Source organism: Sinohyriopsis cumingii, chromosome 13, assembly GCF_028554795.1.
Source record: "Sinohyriopsis cumingii isolate HCF-2022 chromosome 13, ASM2855479v2, whole genome shotgun sequence".
In the NCBI taxonomy this organism is placed as follows: domain Eukaryota; kingdom Metazoa; phylum Mollusca; class Bivalvia; order Unionida; family Unionidae; genus Sinohyriopsis; species Sinohyriopsis cumingii.
This window is the reverse complement of record NC_142973.1, coordinates 14943440-14961182: the sequence shown is the minus strand read 5'-3', so window position 1 is coordinate 14961182 and position 17743 is coordinate 14943440. Positions and strand designations below refer to the sequence as shown.

The following is a 17743-nucleotide window of genomic DNA, read 5'->3' as shown; positions in this document are numbered from 1 at the left end:
TCAGTGAAAGAGCAGCAAAATCAAACTTGTGTTAATGGCAGATGGGAGACAGACAACAAGCAACCTGTTAAGCTCCTTTGGTCTATGACAAATAGAGCTTAAAAAACCATAAGGGAACTAAATACAACTTTACCATTACATAATGTAAATGAAGATCACAAGTATTTTCTTGTTGCAAAGGTGTGGTACAAAAGAGAGATGCAGTCAGTTATCAAATTGTATGCAGCCACCATAAAAATTGCCAAAGCAATGAACTTATAAACAACATTTCAACAAGTCATATTGGGTTGTAGCTCACAAAGACATCTTTTTCGAACATGGGTGCACTTTATCAAAATGACCCTTTTACCAAATTTCATAACTCCTGATTTGCCAAAACATGCGAAAAATGTTAGTCTCCAAAATCATCCGAATTCATGGTCTTGATTATAAAAACACATCTTCCATTGATCTCCAAGAAGAGAACAGGAGAGAGAGATCTTTTGACACCATGATTTTCAAGACGACCATCATGGTGGCCGTATTGTTGATCAGATTGGCATCATTTTTCATTTAGGACCATCAAGACGTGTTAAGCAGTCTTTTGGTCAATATCCCATATCGATACAACTTTCAAATTAGGAAGAATAGTGAGAACAAGACTTTCAAGATGGCTGTCATGGCAGTCACATTTATGTCAAATAGGCACCATTTTCATTTAGTACTCACTAGACATAATTAGTAGTATTACTTGGAAATCCCATGATGATATGACCATCCATCCAGGATAAGTATTAGTAAGAAGATTTTCAGGAGGCCATATTGGAAGTCATATCAGCACCATTTCATTTATGATGAACGATACATACAGTATTAAGTTGTGCTGTCAAAATTCTATGTAGATATGACTTTCTGTTCATCAGGAGTAGCAATAAGATTTTTAAGATGACTGACAAGATACCCATACTGGACATCTGATTCACACCATTTCATTTAGGACCAACTAGACATCATAAGAAGTCAATTAATGCAAAACCCATGATTTGACCCTCCAGAAAAATTCTTGTCAAAAAGACTATTGTGTCAATCATATTGGATGTCCAAGCAGCACTATTTTCATCTAGGACCAACTTGATTTAAATCTGTGTAAAGTTTCATGGAATCCTCCAAATAGTTAGGAAGCAGACCTTAACTCGGTGAAGCATGAAATATAGGTCATTGTGACTTATATTTGAAATAAGGGTGTTGTATTTATTGGCATGTATCCCTTCAACTAGTTTCATGATTCTAGTATTCAGAGTCATGACCTAAATGCAAAACCTGATTAAAACAAACAATGGATCACTTAATGTACAAAGCTGGCCTCTTTAGAACTTCCCTAAAACAAACAGTGGATCACTTAATGTACAAAGCTGGCCTCTTTAGCCCATCCCTAAAACAAACAATGGATCACTTATGTACAAAGTTGGCCTCTTTAGCCCATCCCTAAAACAAACAATGGACCACTTAATGTACAAAGCTGGCCTCTTTAGCCCATCCCTAAAACAAACAATGGATCACTTATGTACAAAGTTGGCCTCTTTAGCCCATCCCTAAAACAAACAATGGACCACTTAATGTACAAAGCTGGCCTCCTTAGCCCGTCCCTAAAACAAACAACGGATCACTTAATGTACAAAGCTGGCCTCTTTAGCCCATCCCTAAAACAAACAATGGACCACTTAATGTACAAAGCTGGTCTCTTTCGCCCATCCCTAAAACAAACAACGGATCACTTAATGTACAAAGCTGGCCTCTTTAGCCCATACCTAGATGCCATGAAACTCATTCCAAATGGGAAGAAATAATAGTTGAGAAACTGTAGATTGTAATATGTTTTATTTTAAGTACATAGATGCTGAACATACTGGAGCAACAACAATTGCTCTCCTCTACCTCACAGATGCACACTAAACAGCAACAAAGCGATTCTTCTCTGGTTCTTGCTCCTTTTGGACAGATTTTTGCCAGTTAGTATTGGGGAGACGGTTTTTCACAATTTTTATTCTGTACCAAGAAGCAGGCATTTGGATGGCACATCAGCAAACAGGTCTTTGCAAATGGTTGATACAGAAGCCATCAAGGACTGACATTTCCGTGGCACATTAGCAAACATTCTTACAACTGGTTGATAAAGAAGCAACCAAGGACTAATATGTTAGTGGCATGTCAGCAAACTGGTCTTAAAACTGGTCGATACAAAAACCACCAAGGACAAAGTCTTTAAAGAGGCATTGTATATAATGATGACCTAGTTCCTGACCTCGATTCAGAACCAGTAAGGGTTCTGGTAAACAACTTTTTTATTCTTTCTCAGAGTAAGATTCATAAAGTGGAATCGAGGCCATTCTTGGAGTACGTGACAAATAACGTGTTTATTGTTACAAACTTTTGGGTTTTCCCAGAAGGATGAACTCTTGACCGCCATCTGGGAATCTGTTTTGCGTTGAAGTTAGATTGATTACTAATGTTTTGAGACGGAATTGTCTTTAGTGCCTTAACACTTGAGATGTCCAGGTTATTTATGTTGTATCCAGTATGGGCCAATTATTTTATTTTCATCAAATTATATTTAAGAAAAGTGATTCTTTACATTGGAAATACTAGTGCTCTAAATTAATTCTTGGGCTTACTTTTATCAAAATTTATACAGGATTAAAAACTGGAATATTTTCTATGATTCAACAAGAGACTGTGGACACTGCAACACTTCACAGGCTACAACTGACATCATCTTCCATTTTGGATTTCATCAGGACTCTCGGATTCATTTAGGACTTTTAATAATAGGACTTCTATTTTTTAATTCTTGGATCAATTTTGGATTTGATTCATAAAATCAGTTCTTTTTCTAATTTTTACCTCGTTTGTCTAGGAAAATAAATTATCTGTTAGCTTGTTGTCTTAACTTTTTTTGTGTTACTTTCTGTAAGAGCCTAGACTCATAACAATAGGAATTGGCTAGCTGTTCATGGAAGAAATAAACAATAGGTTCAACACCATACTGCAGTTCTAACCACATTGTTGCAATGGTGTCCATTTCCTAGTCTGACAGAGGATGCCTAAGGAGCATTCCTAATGAGTTCAATTAAAACTGGCCAAGTTAGCCTTAAGAACTTAACAAGAGGCCAAAATGGGCTTGATGTTGGCTTGTGAATTCATGTATATTCACACACTTACCAGTACTGAAACTGTAGAGGGAAACAAATCTTGGTGCACATTGTCTTCATATATGGCAATTTTTCTCTGCATAAAAAGCCAAGTCATTTATATAACCTGCACTGTCCCTTAGGTCTCTACCCTAAAACCCCTAACTTAAACACCTGGAAACTGTTCATAGCCCCACCTTGGAACTTTATACACTTACTAGACACTACAAAAGGGAGCTCATCAGTACAGTCAGCATGGATTCCTGGATCTATACTCCCTGCCATATTGCCCTAAACTGTGAGTCATTATTTCAAGTTCCTCACCCAAGGGAGCTGTGGTGGCTCCGTGTTCAAGGCATTAGACTTCTTACCAGAAGGTTGCAGGTTTGATTCCCACCATATAATTAGTCAGAATTCTGAATAATATGCATCGATCTTGCTCATGATAAAAATCATGTGATCTTGATTGTACAAGCTTACGAAACAAGTCTATTCAAGCTCTGTTCTCATCCATGCTCATCCAATCCGATGCAAAACCACATCACTAATATGCATTGATCTCACTCATCGACTGATCTGATCTGAAATCCTGATGACACACGCTTACCAGGTTTGATCCATATCGGAATATCCAAGATCTTGATGACATGCTTATATACCTAATCGGATCAAAATTTGATCAGAAATATGGTCCTTAACCAGTGCACAAAGCTCAGCTAATCAGATTCTAAACCACCTCATTAATATGCATGAATGTTGCTCATAATCAAACATATCTAACATCTTGATGACATAAACTTACATACTGAGCCTGATTGAAATAAAGCCTATGGAGTGCTGATCTATGTATGACAGACGATATATGATGGATGATGTATGCAGGGCCATATGACAGACGATATATGATGGATGATGTATGCAGGGCCATATGACAGACGATATATGATGGATGATGTATGCAGGGCCATATGATAGACGATATATGATGGATGATGTATGCAGGGCCATATGACAGACGATATATGATGGATGATGTATGCAGGGCCATATGACAGACGATATATGATGGATGATGTATGCAGGGCCATATGATAGACGATATATGATGGATGATGTATGCAGGGCCATATGACAGACGATATATGATGGATGATGAATGCAGGGCCATACCATTAAGTTCACCTGGTATTTGAGAAGTTGAGAAAAGGGAATACTGATGGACAGACATTCAACAGATGCAGGCCAGAAGTTGTCATATCCAGTTCATTCTTTAAAGAGTCTGTCCAAACTTGTTGTGCCTTCTTTTACTGGAAGTTTTGGCATACATGTATTAGCAAGTAAGGAGTGGAGATTCAACAGTTGAGTTTCCAGGATAAGTATGCTGGGTTTTGAAGATTTTCTTATCAGTCCTAGTATAATTACAATTTTCCCTTTGGGGACTTGCGAAAACTCATAGCAGAGGAGGCATGTACCATATGACTCATACAAATTTTGATTTCAAATTATACTTGAAAGAATTAGTAGTGAACATGCTGAATTTCACTACACTTACATATTTAATGATGCTTGAAAGAATTAGTAGTGAACATGCTGAATTTCACTACACTTACACGTATTTAATGATACTTGAAAGAATTAGTAGTGAACATGCTGAATTTCACTACACTTACACGTATTTAATGATGCTTGAAAGAATTAGTAGTGAACATGCTGAATTTCACTACACTTACATATTTAATGATGCTTGAAAGAATTAGTAGTGAACATGCTGAATTTCACTACACTTACACATATTTAGTGATGCTTGAAAGAATTAGTAGTGAACATGCTGAATTTCACTACACTTACATATTTAATGATGCTTGAAAGAATTAGTAGTGAACATGCTGAATTTCACTACACTTACACATATTTAATGATGCTTGAAAGAATTAGTAGTGAACATGCTGAATTTCACTACACTTACACATATTTAGTGATGCTTGAAAGAATTAGTAGTGAACATGCTGAATTTCACTACACTTACACATATTTAGTGATGCTTGAAAGAATTAGTAGTGAACATGCTGAATTTCACTACACTTACACATATTTAGTGATGCTTGAAAGAATTAGTAGTGAACATGCTGAATTTCACTACACTTACACATATTTAGTGATGCTTGAAAGAATTAGTAGTGAACATGCTGAATTTCACTACACTTACACATATTTAGTGATGCTTGAAAGAATTAGTAGTGAACATGCTGAATTTCACTACACTTACACATATTTAGTGATGCTTGAAAGAATTAGTAGTGAACATGCTGAATTTCACTACACTTACACATATTTAGTGATGCTTGAAAGAATTAGTAGTGAACATGCTGAATTTCACTACACTTACACATATTTAGTGATGCTTGAAAGAATTAGTAGTGAACATGCTGAATTTCACTACACTTACACATATTTAGTGATGCTTGAAAGAATTAGTAGTGAACATGCTGAATTTCACTACACTTACACATATTTAGTGATGCTTGAAAGAATTAGTAGTGAACATGCTGAATTTCACTACACTTACACATATTTAATGATGCTTGAAAGAATTAGTAGTGAACATGCTGAATTTCACTACACTTACACATATTTAATGATGCTTGAAAGAATTAGTAGTGAACATGCTGAATTTAACTACACTTACACATATTTAATGATGCTTGAAAGAATTAGTAGAGAACATGCTGAATTTAACTACACTTACACATATTTAGTGATGCTTGAAAGAATTAGTAGTGAACATGCTGAATTTCACTACACTTACACATATTTAATGATGCCTGAAAGAATTAGTAGTGAACATGCTGAATTTCACTACACTTACACATATTTAATGATGCTTGAAAGAATTAGTAGAGAACATGCTGAATTTCACTACACTTACACATATTTAATGATGCTTGAAAGAATTAGTAGTGAACATGCTGAATTTCACTACACTTACACATATTTAATGATGCTAATATATTCAGATACATAATATTTAGAAATTAAATATACATGTATTGTCTTTTTTTTTTAATTGCCAAGAAATGCAAGATCAAATGACTACAAACTAGAGTGAAAAAGTATTTATTGGAGAGAGGAGATACTTATAATGCTTCATTATTACATGCAAACTTTTGAGATCAGAAACAGGCAGCATTATTAGCAGTTGTTTCTAGATAAACACGTTGGTCAAGTCCTCATTCTCATGGATTCCTGGCTGTGGTAAATCCAACACGATTATTACCCAGGTCAAATTCTGTGTAGAAATGACCAATGAAAACATCTCCCAGGATCCAAAGTGGGCCAAGAGGTGGAGGCACATCAACTCCAGCAAATCCACTGATACACTGTGTTTGACCAGATTGTGTCACCTGCAACACATCCAACATTGTATCTAATGAATATGGTTCATTCTCATTATTTATCATCATTGAATAAACCTACATACAAAACATTCCAAATACAAAATGAGTACAATGGACAGTACATCATACACCTGCCCCATACTTAATAGTTATCTATGTAGGCACTAGTAAGGCATGATTGTCTCAAGCGATTACTGACCAATAGATCTCAATGACCTCGATCTCTGGTCAAGCTATGTGGGCTTGAATATGAAGTGCACAAAGCATTTTTTTTATTCGACTTACCATTACCATGACCTATGACCTATTGATCACTGAATCTAAAGGTTTATTTATTATCCAAAGGACAAGTAGGCCACAAATTTTGGTCAAACAACATGCACAAGAACGTTTTTCTTAATATTCCATTTTTCTCTGGGCAACAATGACCATGACTTTTTACCTTTTCAGATCTGCCAAACCTACAGAGGCCTCATTAAGGTGTCTGATATGTTTTGCAGTGGCATACTAAGAGTAAATGGTGCCCGAAGCAACTATGAAGGGCACAAGGGTGTTTGGTGCCCCTAGACCTCTGACACCTGCACCTTCTGCCACCCCCTTTCCCCCCGGTATGTTACTCATCTTTTGTAACTTTAACCAATTTCAGCATGATGAAGAAGAATTAGATGTGCAGAAACAAATACTAACAGGCAAAATGTAATGTTCAACTAAGTTCCTAGTAACATTTCCTGTATAGTTTATGTTTTAAATATAGTTCAGATATCAACCCATTGACATTGCTACAACTAAAGTTTATAGAATTCTGGTGTCATGTGGTCATGTGTTCTGTTACTATCAAAGTGAAGATCGCCTGATGGTTTTAAAATAGACAATTACTCTTTTTGGACAAACCCCCTTATTATGTCTCCTAAATGAAAGCAACTTATTGAAAGTAAGCATGGTGTAAGTTTCTTGAAATGAATCCACCCATTAGTCTCAGTAATTATTTGTCTTCATCAACTTTCTTAAATACTTTTAGAAAAGAGGGTTCAGAATATACTTCTATTGTCTTTTCACTCACTAATGAAGGTGGTGGTAATATTATTCTGACCTAGTTTTGCACATGAATTTACATATATTTGAATTTTCTTATTATTCTACATCAATTACATCACAAAGTGCCCTGATCACTACAACTGCTTGACTGGGCCACAAACAGGAACTGGCAATCAGGGTCCATAACTCTTCTAAAGTGAAATGCTGGAAACCAAACACATTCAAGCTCTTGTCAGACTGATATCCACCCATCCTTGGTAGAGTTATTCTGCAGAAATGAATGCCAGGACATTGGGCAAAAATTCTAAATTGATGACACAGAAAGCTGGAAAATAAACTCATTCAAAGTCCATCAATATAAAGCCATATAGCAACCTCAGTCAAGTTATGTTGTAGAAACTATCATCATCAGGACAGGCAATCAGGGGGCATAACTTCTGTAAATAATGAAATGGAATGCTGGAAACCAAATTAATTCAAGGTCACATGAAAAAAGAGACATACCAAATTATTTTAAATCCAACAAACTTAGGTTAAATTATGCTTTGGAAATGAGGGTCAAAATAGGGACAAAACTCCTGTAAATGACATCATGGAATGCTGGAAATGAAGGTCAAGATGGGGACAAAACTCCTGTAAATGACATCATGGAATACTGGAAATGAAGGTCAAAGTAGGGACAAAACTCCTGTAAATGACATCATGGAATACTGGAAATAAAGGTCAAAGTAGGGACAAAACTGCTGTAAATGACATCATGGAATACTGGAAATGAAGGTCAAGATGGGGACAAAACTCCTGTAAATGACATCATGGAATACTGGAAATAAAGGTCAAAGTAGGGACAAAACTCCTGTAAATGACATCATGGAATGCTGGAAATGAAGGTCAAGATGGGGACAAAACTCCTGTAAATGACATCATGGAATGCTGGAAATGAAGGTCAAGATGGGGACAAAACTGCTGTAAATGACATCATGGAATACTGGAAATGAAGGTCAAGATGGGGACAAAACTCCTGTAAATGACATCATGGAATGCTGGAAATGAAGGTCAAGATGGGGACAAAACTCCTGTAAATGACATCATGGAATACTGGAAATAAAGGTCAAAGTAGGGACAAAACTGCTGTAAATGACATCATGGAATACTGGAAATGAAGGTCAAGATGGGGACAAAACTCCTGTAAATGACATCATGGAATACTGGAAATAAAGGTCAAAGTAGGGACAAAACTGCTGTAAATGACATCATGGAATACTGGAAATGAAGGTCAAGATGGGGACAAAACTCCTGTAAATGACATCATGGAATACTGGAAATAAAGGTCAAAGTAGGGACAAAACTCCTGTAAATGACATCATGGAATGCTGGAAATGAAGGTCAAGATGGGGACAAAACTCCTGTAAATGACATCATGGAATGCTGGAAATGAAGGTCAAGATGGGGACAAAACTCCTGTAAATGACATCATGGAATGCTGGAAATAAAGGTCAAAGTAGGGACAAAACTCCTGTAAATGACATCATGGAATGCTGGAAATGAAACACATTCAAGGTCACATCAATATAAAGCTGCATACCATATTCAGCTGAAATCCAACAAACCTTTATAAAATATGCTACATAAATCAAAGTAAGGAGAATATGCAATATGAAGGCTAAGAACTGAAGTCATTCTGGGTCTCATCAACATAGTGTTGCATGACAAATTTGGAGAAGTTAATAGATGTTGGAATAGGAAGTCAGGAGCCTAACTCCTCTAAACAACGATGGAGAAGGCTAAAATTTAACTCCAATGTAATGTGGCATATTAAATTTGGTTAAAACTAAACAATTCACAGCCAAGTCATCTTGTACAAACCAAACTGTTCACAGCCAAGTCATCTTGTACAAACCAAACTGTTCACTGAAGGATGGACCTGATTACTATTAGGCTCTGCTGCTTTTGGCAAGTAGGGCCCTAATTAGTAACTTATTGGAGTAATTAAGTTTTTTGGCAACATTTAACATTTAGCAATTCATTTGATTTCTACTGGTTTTCATGCTCACTATGTTTTTTTTTTGGTGGCACACCCTCCAGACTGTTTACTGAATTTCTTTTTTTTTTGTTCTAAAGAAATAAAAATAAAATATCCATTTCAATGAAAAAACTCATCTTGGAGAATTATTTCACCAATCTTTCTGAACAAGCTCAAGTTTTAGTGTTTCATATTCTGATCATAAAATGTGACTTGTAGACTTTAATAGCATTCAAGAATTAGTTAGCCAAAAAACAGTAAACAAAATTAAATTTGCATACTACAACCCTATAGTGACACAATGATAGCACATACATGTTTATGACATTTTGAATTACAATCTTGTAAAAGAAGTTTTGCAATTTAATACATTATATGTATACATACATACATGCATGCATGCATACATACATTACATGTATATTTTCTTGAAACAAATGATTAATGCATGCTAACATCCAAATGAATTACTGACATACCAAAGCATCAGTCTTTGTGAGACAACAAATTTGATAATTATGTTCCAAACTGAATATATTATTGACATATGACAGAGACAATCACCAAAAAGATAGTTGTGGAATGTTGTCATTTTGTCTTATTTACCTGTTCATGCTGTATTGGAGTACCTAAACTGTGAACTAAACTATGAAGAATGGACCCTGATTGTAATACTGGAAACCATGTAGTCCTTCAAATTGTGAGTCCCACAATTATGTAGGCAGTCCTTTTGAAGATATGCATTTTAATTAACAATTGTTTCATTTTTCTGTATTGCTTTAAAACAAATGTTTTATGTATTACCACAATATGTGATTATCTTATTTAACAATATTATTGCAGCCATGCAATAAGAATGTCGTGTCACATAATAATTGTGATGGATTTTCATATTTGACTACGAAACTGTTCTTGCTCATGAGGCCTGCAACCCCAAGCATTTTATATGTTTTGGACCCCTGCCAAAAAGGGCTGGATGCCCTTGCTGTAAACATTCTCTAGTCAATAAGCATACCTGACACTGACCATCTTTGATTGTGATACTGTAAACATTCTCTAGTCATTAAGCTCACCTGACACTGAACATAAACGGTGTGCTAAATATCCACTGGCAGTGATAAATAAATGAGCCAAGTTTCATCCTTCAATTTCAGTGGGTTGTACACTTATTGAACAGAAATGCAAGAAAAGTAATGTGTGACTTAAGACCACTATCTAGAAAATATAACCCTGAGCATTTTACTTGATATGATCGCATGTACTAATACATGTCGATTATACATTTCATATTGATTATAACTTTCTTAACTCTATCTCTGACAGCTGCTATTCGTTTATATAACTGCCTACATGAAATTGTTGATATTTTCAACTAATTCAGCAAGCACATCACTGCCATCACTTGCCTCTTCAGTACTAACTGCCATTTTGTTATCCACATTTAAAACTCAAGTTTTAAATAACATTTTTATCTGTTTTATTTTTTTTTTAAACTTTGTCACTGTATAAAAATAGCATTTATGTACCTTCGACCTTTATTTTCCTTCTTTCAAATGAGTACACACAAAATAATGATGCATTATGTGGTTACATACTTACTTCTGTGAAGTGGTAGGCAGAACGTAGTGAACGTGTGACTAGAATTGAATCTAATATGAAAAGGAATCATATCCTGTCTGAAATGAGTTAAAGCTTATAACAAGGTTTTAATCAATAGTTCAAGTTGAAAGATTTTCAAAATGTGCAACAATAGTACAGTGAATGGCATATTATCTGTTTAATAGGCCTGTAGCTGGTTAACAAATTAAATCTAATGACCAAAAACCATTATTTTCTTATTAGACTTGTCATGACCATGACCTCTGACCTTCAGATCCCAGGTTTCTTTATTTGCCGGAGTGAAAGTGGATGCAATGCTTGATAAAGGAATTTACTCTAAAACAAGTTATTATGCAAAGCCCATTTTTCTTTGAACCACAATGAACTTGACTTTTGACACCAAAATCAATAGGACTTTCATATCCTAAGTGCAAGCCCTTCAAAAACTTTGGTCAAAAATCAAGACTTCTTTCTTACTCAACATGTAAGACATAAACTAACATTGGTAAAAGTATGTGGTCCAAACACTTAAATATTTGTGCTAAAACCATTTTTCTGGTTTCAGTGACCTTGACCTTTGCCCTGTTGCCTCGAAAATCGATAATTTTTCTTTACACCAAGTGCACCACATCTACAAAATTTGGTATGGTCTTGTTATGTAGAACTAATATCACTGTGTGGAAAGTATTCCTCTTCTTTCAGTCAGTAACCTTTACCTTTGCCCACAAACTTTATAGGATTCTTCCTTACACTAAGTGCAGGTCATCCACAAGATTTGCAATTGTAGATGTGGAGAACTTCCGTTACTGTTGGAAACGTACCAAAAAGTATGTAATCTGATCATCCTCACTGCTGTGTGTTCTTTAGATGTCAGGTTTTGTCACTTTAATAGTTACTGGCTATTATCACCACTTACAATTATCAAGATAACAAAAGCTAACAGCTGAAAAACACAGCATTGTTCTGCTCAAGCAAATCTGATATCCAGTCACCATAATGCAAAAATGGTATGTTAGCCACTATGGCTTCTCAATCACAGATTACAAAGTATATCTTAAAGGGTGCCAGACTATAATCAGTTGATCATATGACATGCTCTCTTAAAATATAAAACATTATGTGTAACAACTACCAATTAGTTTGACTGTGGTGAAGTTGTCAATAATGAAATTATTGCTGCAAAAAGTGAAAAATGTCATTGGACAAAGAAAAGATTTCTATGATAACTGCTGGGAAATGTAATGTCAGAGAGTCATATAAACATTGTCAATGACATGTTGCGCAGCAATGGGAAAAACAGTGATGGAGAATGAAAGTCAGTTGTTTGTACCCTGATTTTATTGACATGGTTTTAAAATTCTGAACAATGGATGATCATTCAAAATTATTTTTTGTAATACTGATAGAAGTTTTATCACATAGATACCACAGTATGCCTGTGACTTGTAGAAGAAATTATAAAATATTTCAAAATTTGTTGTCTTTATTAATTAATACATAATTAATAATCACATCTGTATGATACCCTACAGAAAGCCACCACCCCCTTACAAAGACTACTTTCCAGCTGTGGAAAGGTGGCCTTATAAGAGAGAGACCACTGTATGCATAATGTGATAAAAAGGTTGAGCGAGTCAAAGAATACATTGTAACAGCAAGTTCCACACAATTTGTACATTAAGTCAGACTATACAATGAAACAGCATGTTCCAATAATCAGGAGCCGGTTATAGTTGAAAATTACAGATAGTCCCAAATTATGCAGATTTCTTTTTTAGCTGCCAAAATTAACATGGGATACCTTAGTCACAACAGATCACCTCATCTTCTATGGTCATCTCAATCTTTTTATGAGTCATAGAGCCAACACTGAACATCTCAGACATGCAGTCTGACATGTACACTGCCTACTCCTAAAAAGTAACTACTGTCTCAAAGGAACACAAACTAGGAGTCACCTCAATATTATAATAGCAAATGACATACAAACAGATAGGGCAAATGTTGTATAACGGATACAATTCATTTTTACTTTATCCTCATGGACAGAAACTTGCTTGGAAATAGCCACTTTCCATACACCTTACATGAAGGTTAACCATTTGATAAAATAGTTTGAAATTGTTCCAATATACTGTTCCTAGTAGCTCTGCAAGAAATTTCCTGATGTATGTGGTACACTTTTGCCACTTAATTTTAACATGACTTACATTACACGTGTTTTTATTGTTCCTCACTGCCGAGTCCCATTAAAGAATTAGACACTTATCTTTCAAGATATCATTTGTGCTGGTTTCAAAATAAATGTGATTTAGTTAAACTGGACATGGTATTGACTGAGATACATCCATAACTACACAGCAACTGAACTGACCAAGTTCCACAACTTCTGGAAAATTCATTATTTTAATACACTAAATTCAAAATCAGTTTAATAAAGACTTGTAATATATTTTGTCCTCAAAAGGTGTGGTACAAAAATCAGACTAACGTAAAAACGCATGTCCAGATGGATAGAAAAATGCAACACAAATGGCTGGGAATAAAAAAATACACGACAAACTTGATTCTGGAATTTGGATTTTTCATGAAAAGGAATTGATATAAAGATAGTAGAAATAGAATATAGAAAAATGGCCACATTCTAAAACAAATAATCTAACTGTCCAAGGAGGATTTAAATTACTGACGACAGTACCAAAAAAAAATAATTTAAAAAAATAGAGGAGATAAAGTTGATAATTTGAAAAACACTGATACATGAATGCACCTAGTCCACCCCAACTGGCCATTACAGCTGACACTTTACATGAATGCAAATAGTCCACTCTGAAAATGTTCCAAGTTCCTCCCATTCCTTTAGAGTATAGTTGACAAAGATTTAATTCTCAAGCTATGTATAGATAACTGGAATGGGCTTTTTCTCTTTAATATCCTGCTGTTGTTCACTGTTGCTATGGTAATGGATCCTGGCTGGCTGCAGCTCTACCATGTCCATATCTGTCTGAGTGGTTGTGGGATTTCTCACAGTGGCAAACCCAACACAATCATTCCCCATATCAAATTCGGCATAGAACTGTCCAATAAATACATCTCCCAGGATCCACAGGGGTCCCAGTGGGGCAGGAACATCCAGTCCAATGAAGCCACTCAGACAAATTGTTTGCCCCATTTGGCTCACCTGAAAAGTGCCAAAACAGGGGAGGGAGGTAGTGCATGGAAAAAGCTGTGAATATTATTGACCTGTGTAGATTTCAACACAAATTGAATGGTCTGGTAAAATATCAGCACATATCTTGATGTGAAGGATGTTCCATTAAAGAAGATTCACCTTTCCTTAATTTTTGTTAAAGTTAATTTACACTTGAAGTAACGCTGGAGTGAGCACCATTTTGACCACTATTATAAGCACAGTTAACACATCAGTAAATTGCCTTGATTAGCCACTACCGCTGAGGCTTTACATGAATTCATGTAGTCCACCCTGATCAGCCACTACAGCTGAGGCTTTACATAAATGCATGTAGTTCTCCCTGACTAGCCACTACAGCTGAGGCTTTATATGAATGCATATAGTCCACCCCGATTAACCACTACTACAGCTGAGACTTTTTACATGAATGTATGTAGTCCACCCTGATTAGCCACTAATGCTGAACTTTACATGAATGCATGTAGTTCACCTTGATTAGCCACTACAGCTGAGGCTTTACATGAATGCATGTGGTCCACCCTGATTAGCCACTATAGCTGAGGCTTTACATGAACATATGTGGTCAACCAGATTAGCTACTACAGATGAGGTTTTACAAGAATGCATCTAGTCCACTCTTCTAATACTTATTTGTTCACCTGCCCAGATTAACCTATTATACTATACAATATACAGTTATTAATATGGAAATTATATGACTGAATAAAGATATTTTTAGTTTCAACTGCACAGATAGAAAGGACTTTTTTGTAGGTTTGCATCTATGGTGTCATGAGCTAAACAAATACTTGAATTATGTTAGTAAAGCACCAAATCTAGAGGTCATAAAGATGGTTGTAGATCAGAACAAATCAAGAGGTCATACAAATGGGTGTAGTACTATCAGAGATACATCGATTCACAAGTTTCATGGCTCTAATTTGATCACTACCCAGTAAATAAAACTGAAACACATATTATCAACAATACCACTTAAGCACAAAATACAGGTCATAGAGATCTCATTTTGCACTAAAGGTGTGTTACTCATCCAGACATATCACTTCAACAATTTTTCTGATTCTACATAGTGTGCATACAGCATGTCAAAAATCTATGAGGTCATGAATTCAATGCAAAAACTTAACCAAAGCCAGTAAAAGGTGAAACATAGGTCACAATGATCTTTTGTTTTTAGAGTGTAGAACCAACAGAGATGCATATTAGATATGACACCCACTCCAAGCTGTTGCCAAGGACTAAGAAGAAGGAATGATTGATTGAAATGCAAACAACAGAAAAGCTGAAACTTAACTGAATGAAACATACATTAAATGACTCTTACATATTATGAAAAGCATGTACTGGCTGAGATTTTACTATGATGTGTGCACAGGAAAAGCATGTACTGGCTGAGATGTTACCATGATGTTTGCACAGGAAAAGCATGTACTGGCTGAGATGTTACCATGATGTGTGCACAGGAAAAGCATGTACTGGCTGAGATGTTACCATGATGTGTGCATAGGAAAAGCATGGACTGGTTGAGATGTTACCAAGATGTGTGCACAGGAAAAGCATGTGGTTGAGATGTTACCAAGATGTGTGCACAGGAAAAGCATGGACTGGTTGAGAAATTACACTGGTATGTGAAAGCAAAATTAAGGATATGTGCTGCAGTCAGTGAACAATTTTTCTGTGGCAACTGGGTCAACTTCCAATGGTTATAATAGATCCCCATAGGGAAAATATGTGGCAGTTGATTTACACACTAAAATATTTACCAAGAAAGGTAATACGACCAAAGGTAATATATATATATATATATATATATATATATATATATATATATATATATATATATATATATGAATATCATTTACCATTAACATCAACATTTATCAAAAGCTGTTTAATATGTATAATTTGGAATAAATAAGTGCCTTCTAAGGCAGGTAACTGATTAATCGAGAACAAAGTTTTATAGTTTTATATAATGTGTGAAAAATTCTGTACACATTGGTCTAGTTCCAATTTTGTATTCACTATTCAAAAAAATTCCTTTAATGGACAGAATATTAAAACAAAAACTAAATGCCCTAAGCCCAAACCTAACAAAGGGTCCATCTTACTGAATGCAGATCCATCTTACTGAATGCAGATCCATCTTACTGAATGCAGATCCAATATTTTGTCTGAGATTGCATCATAGGACAATCCATTAGCAGTGCTGTTTCCTTTTTTGTGAAGATGGAAGGAAAAATGGATAACATACAAAGTATCTAGATAAATGTCAAATGATAAAAAAGTCATCTCACCTTGAGGACATAATCTATGCCCTGTAGTGTGAATGTCTTCCCTGCAAGGACAAATGACACAGTCGGCAGGCTGAGAATCTTGTTACAGTCTATGAGGTACTGGAATAATAATACAATTAGGGATGTATACATGGCATCTATTGGACCTATAATCAACAGTCCTCAAAATGGAGGTAAATGTAATGTACTCTGTAATGCTTACAAGTGAATAAAGAATCTGAATCTCAAATAGTAAAATCTTAATCACTTGAGCATGAATAGTTGATGCCTACAACCTACTTTTGTTGGCAAAGAGTAGTAATCTTCAATATGAATGCATCCATCAAGTTTATATCAAGTTTCATGCATGCAACAGTGTGAGAGAAATGTACTTTATAGATCCAATCTAACTGCCGACTGCATAAACCCTGATCTACTATCATATGTGATAACAGATCTGGGTCTTTCAGGTTGGTTAGAAGCAATCAGTAGAATAAACATATCCATATCTGTCAGTTTATGTGATGGCAGTTCAACGTTTATGTTGTTTGCAGTTGGACTTGACTTACATGTGAATATATACAGTAGCAAAATGAAAAAAGTTAAAATCATTGCATATGCCAACAAGAATTAAAGTCATGATAGAAAGTGATCCAAACATCTTTGCCGTTGCACATTAAGACAGATTAATCTTACTTCTCCTCCAGCAAAGGGCGTGGCTCCAATCTGCTTATTCAGTTCAGAGATCTCAGCACTGGGTCCAGCCAGCAAAGAGGTTCCTGTATCAGCAATGGCACTGCATCCACCCTTACAGTACTGCGATTCCTTACCACCAATCATAATTCTGTCAAATGAAGCAGATGACTGTCTTATTACTTCCACATTGTAATATTGTTCATTGGATATGTGACCCACATTATAAAATGAAGAAACTTTATCAAGAGGAATGATCCAACAAGACGAAGTCATAAAATGCATAAAATATGGCATTTAATAAAATAAAGCTTCATTTTGATCGGTTCTCAGCAGCTAAAAAC

At 35.5% G+C, this 17743-nt stretch overlaps 1 protein-coding gene across 2 annotated transcripts in view; it reads right to left on the bottom strand.

Moving 5' to 3' along the window:
* Positions 1-6265: 6265 nt before the first annotated feature.
* The window catches only part of LOC149784975 (lysosomal aspartic protease-like), a 38339-nt gene continuing 26861 nt past the window's right edge, over positions 6266-17743 (bottom strand). The window contains exons 7-9 of one of the 2 annotated variants that reach the window (XM_089978644.1): positions 17403-17550; positions 16728-16826; positions 6266-6568 (exon numbers count right to left, since the gene is read on the bottom strand). In XM_089978644.1, coding sequence (XP_089834770.1) covers positions 6401-6568; positions 16728-16826; positions 17403-17550 — 415 coding nt within the window. In that variant the 3' untranslated portion in view covers positions 6266-6400. Of the gene's footprint in view, positions 6569-12532; positions 14398-16727; positions 16827-17402; positions 17551-17743 lie in introns of those variants that run through there. The other variant, XM_089978643.1, reaches the window with a different exon arrangement.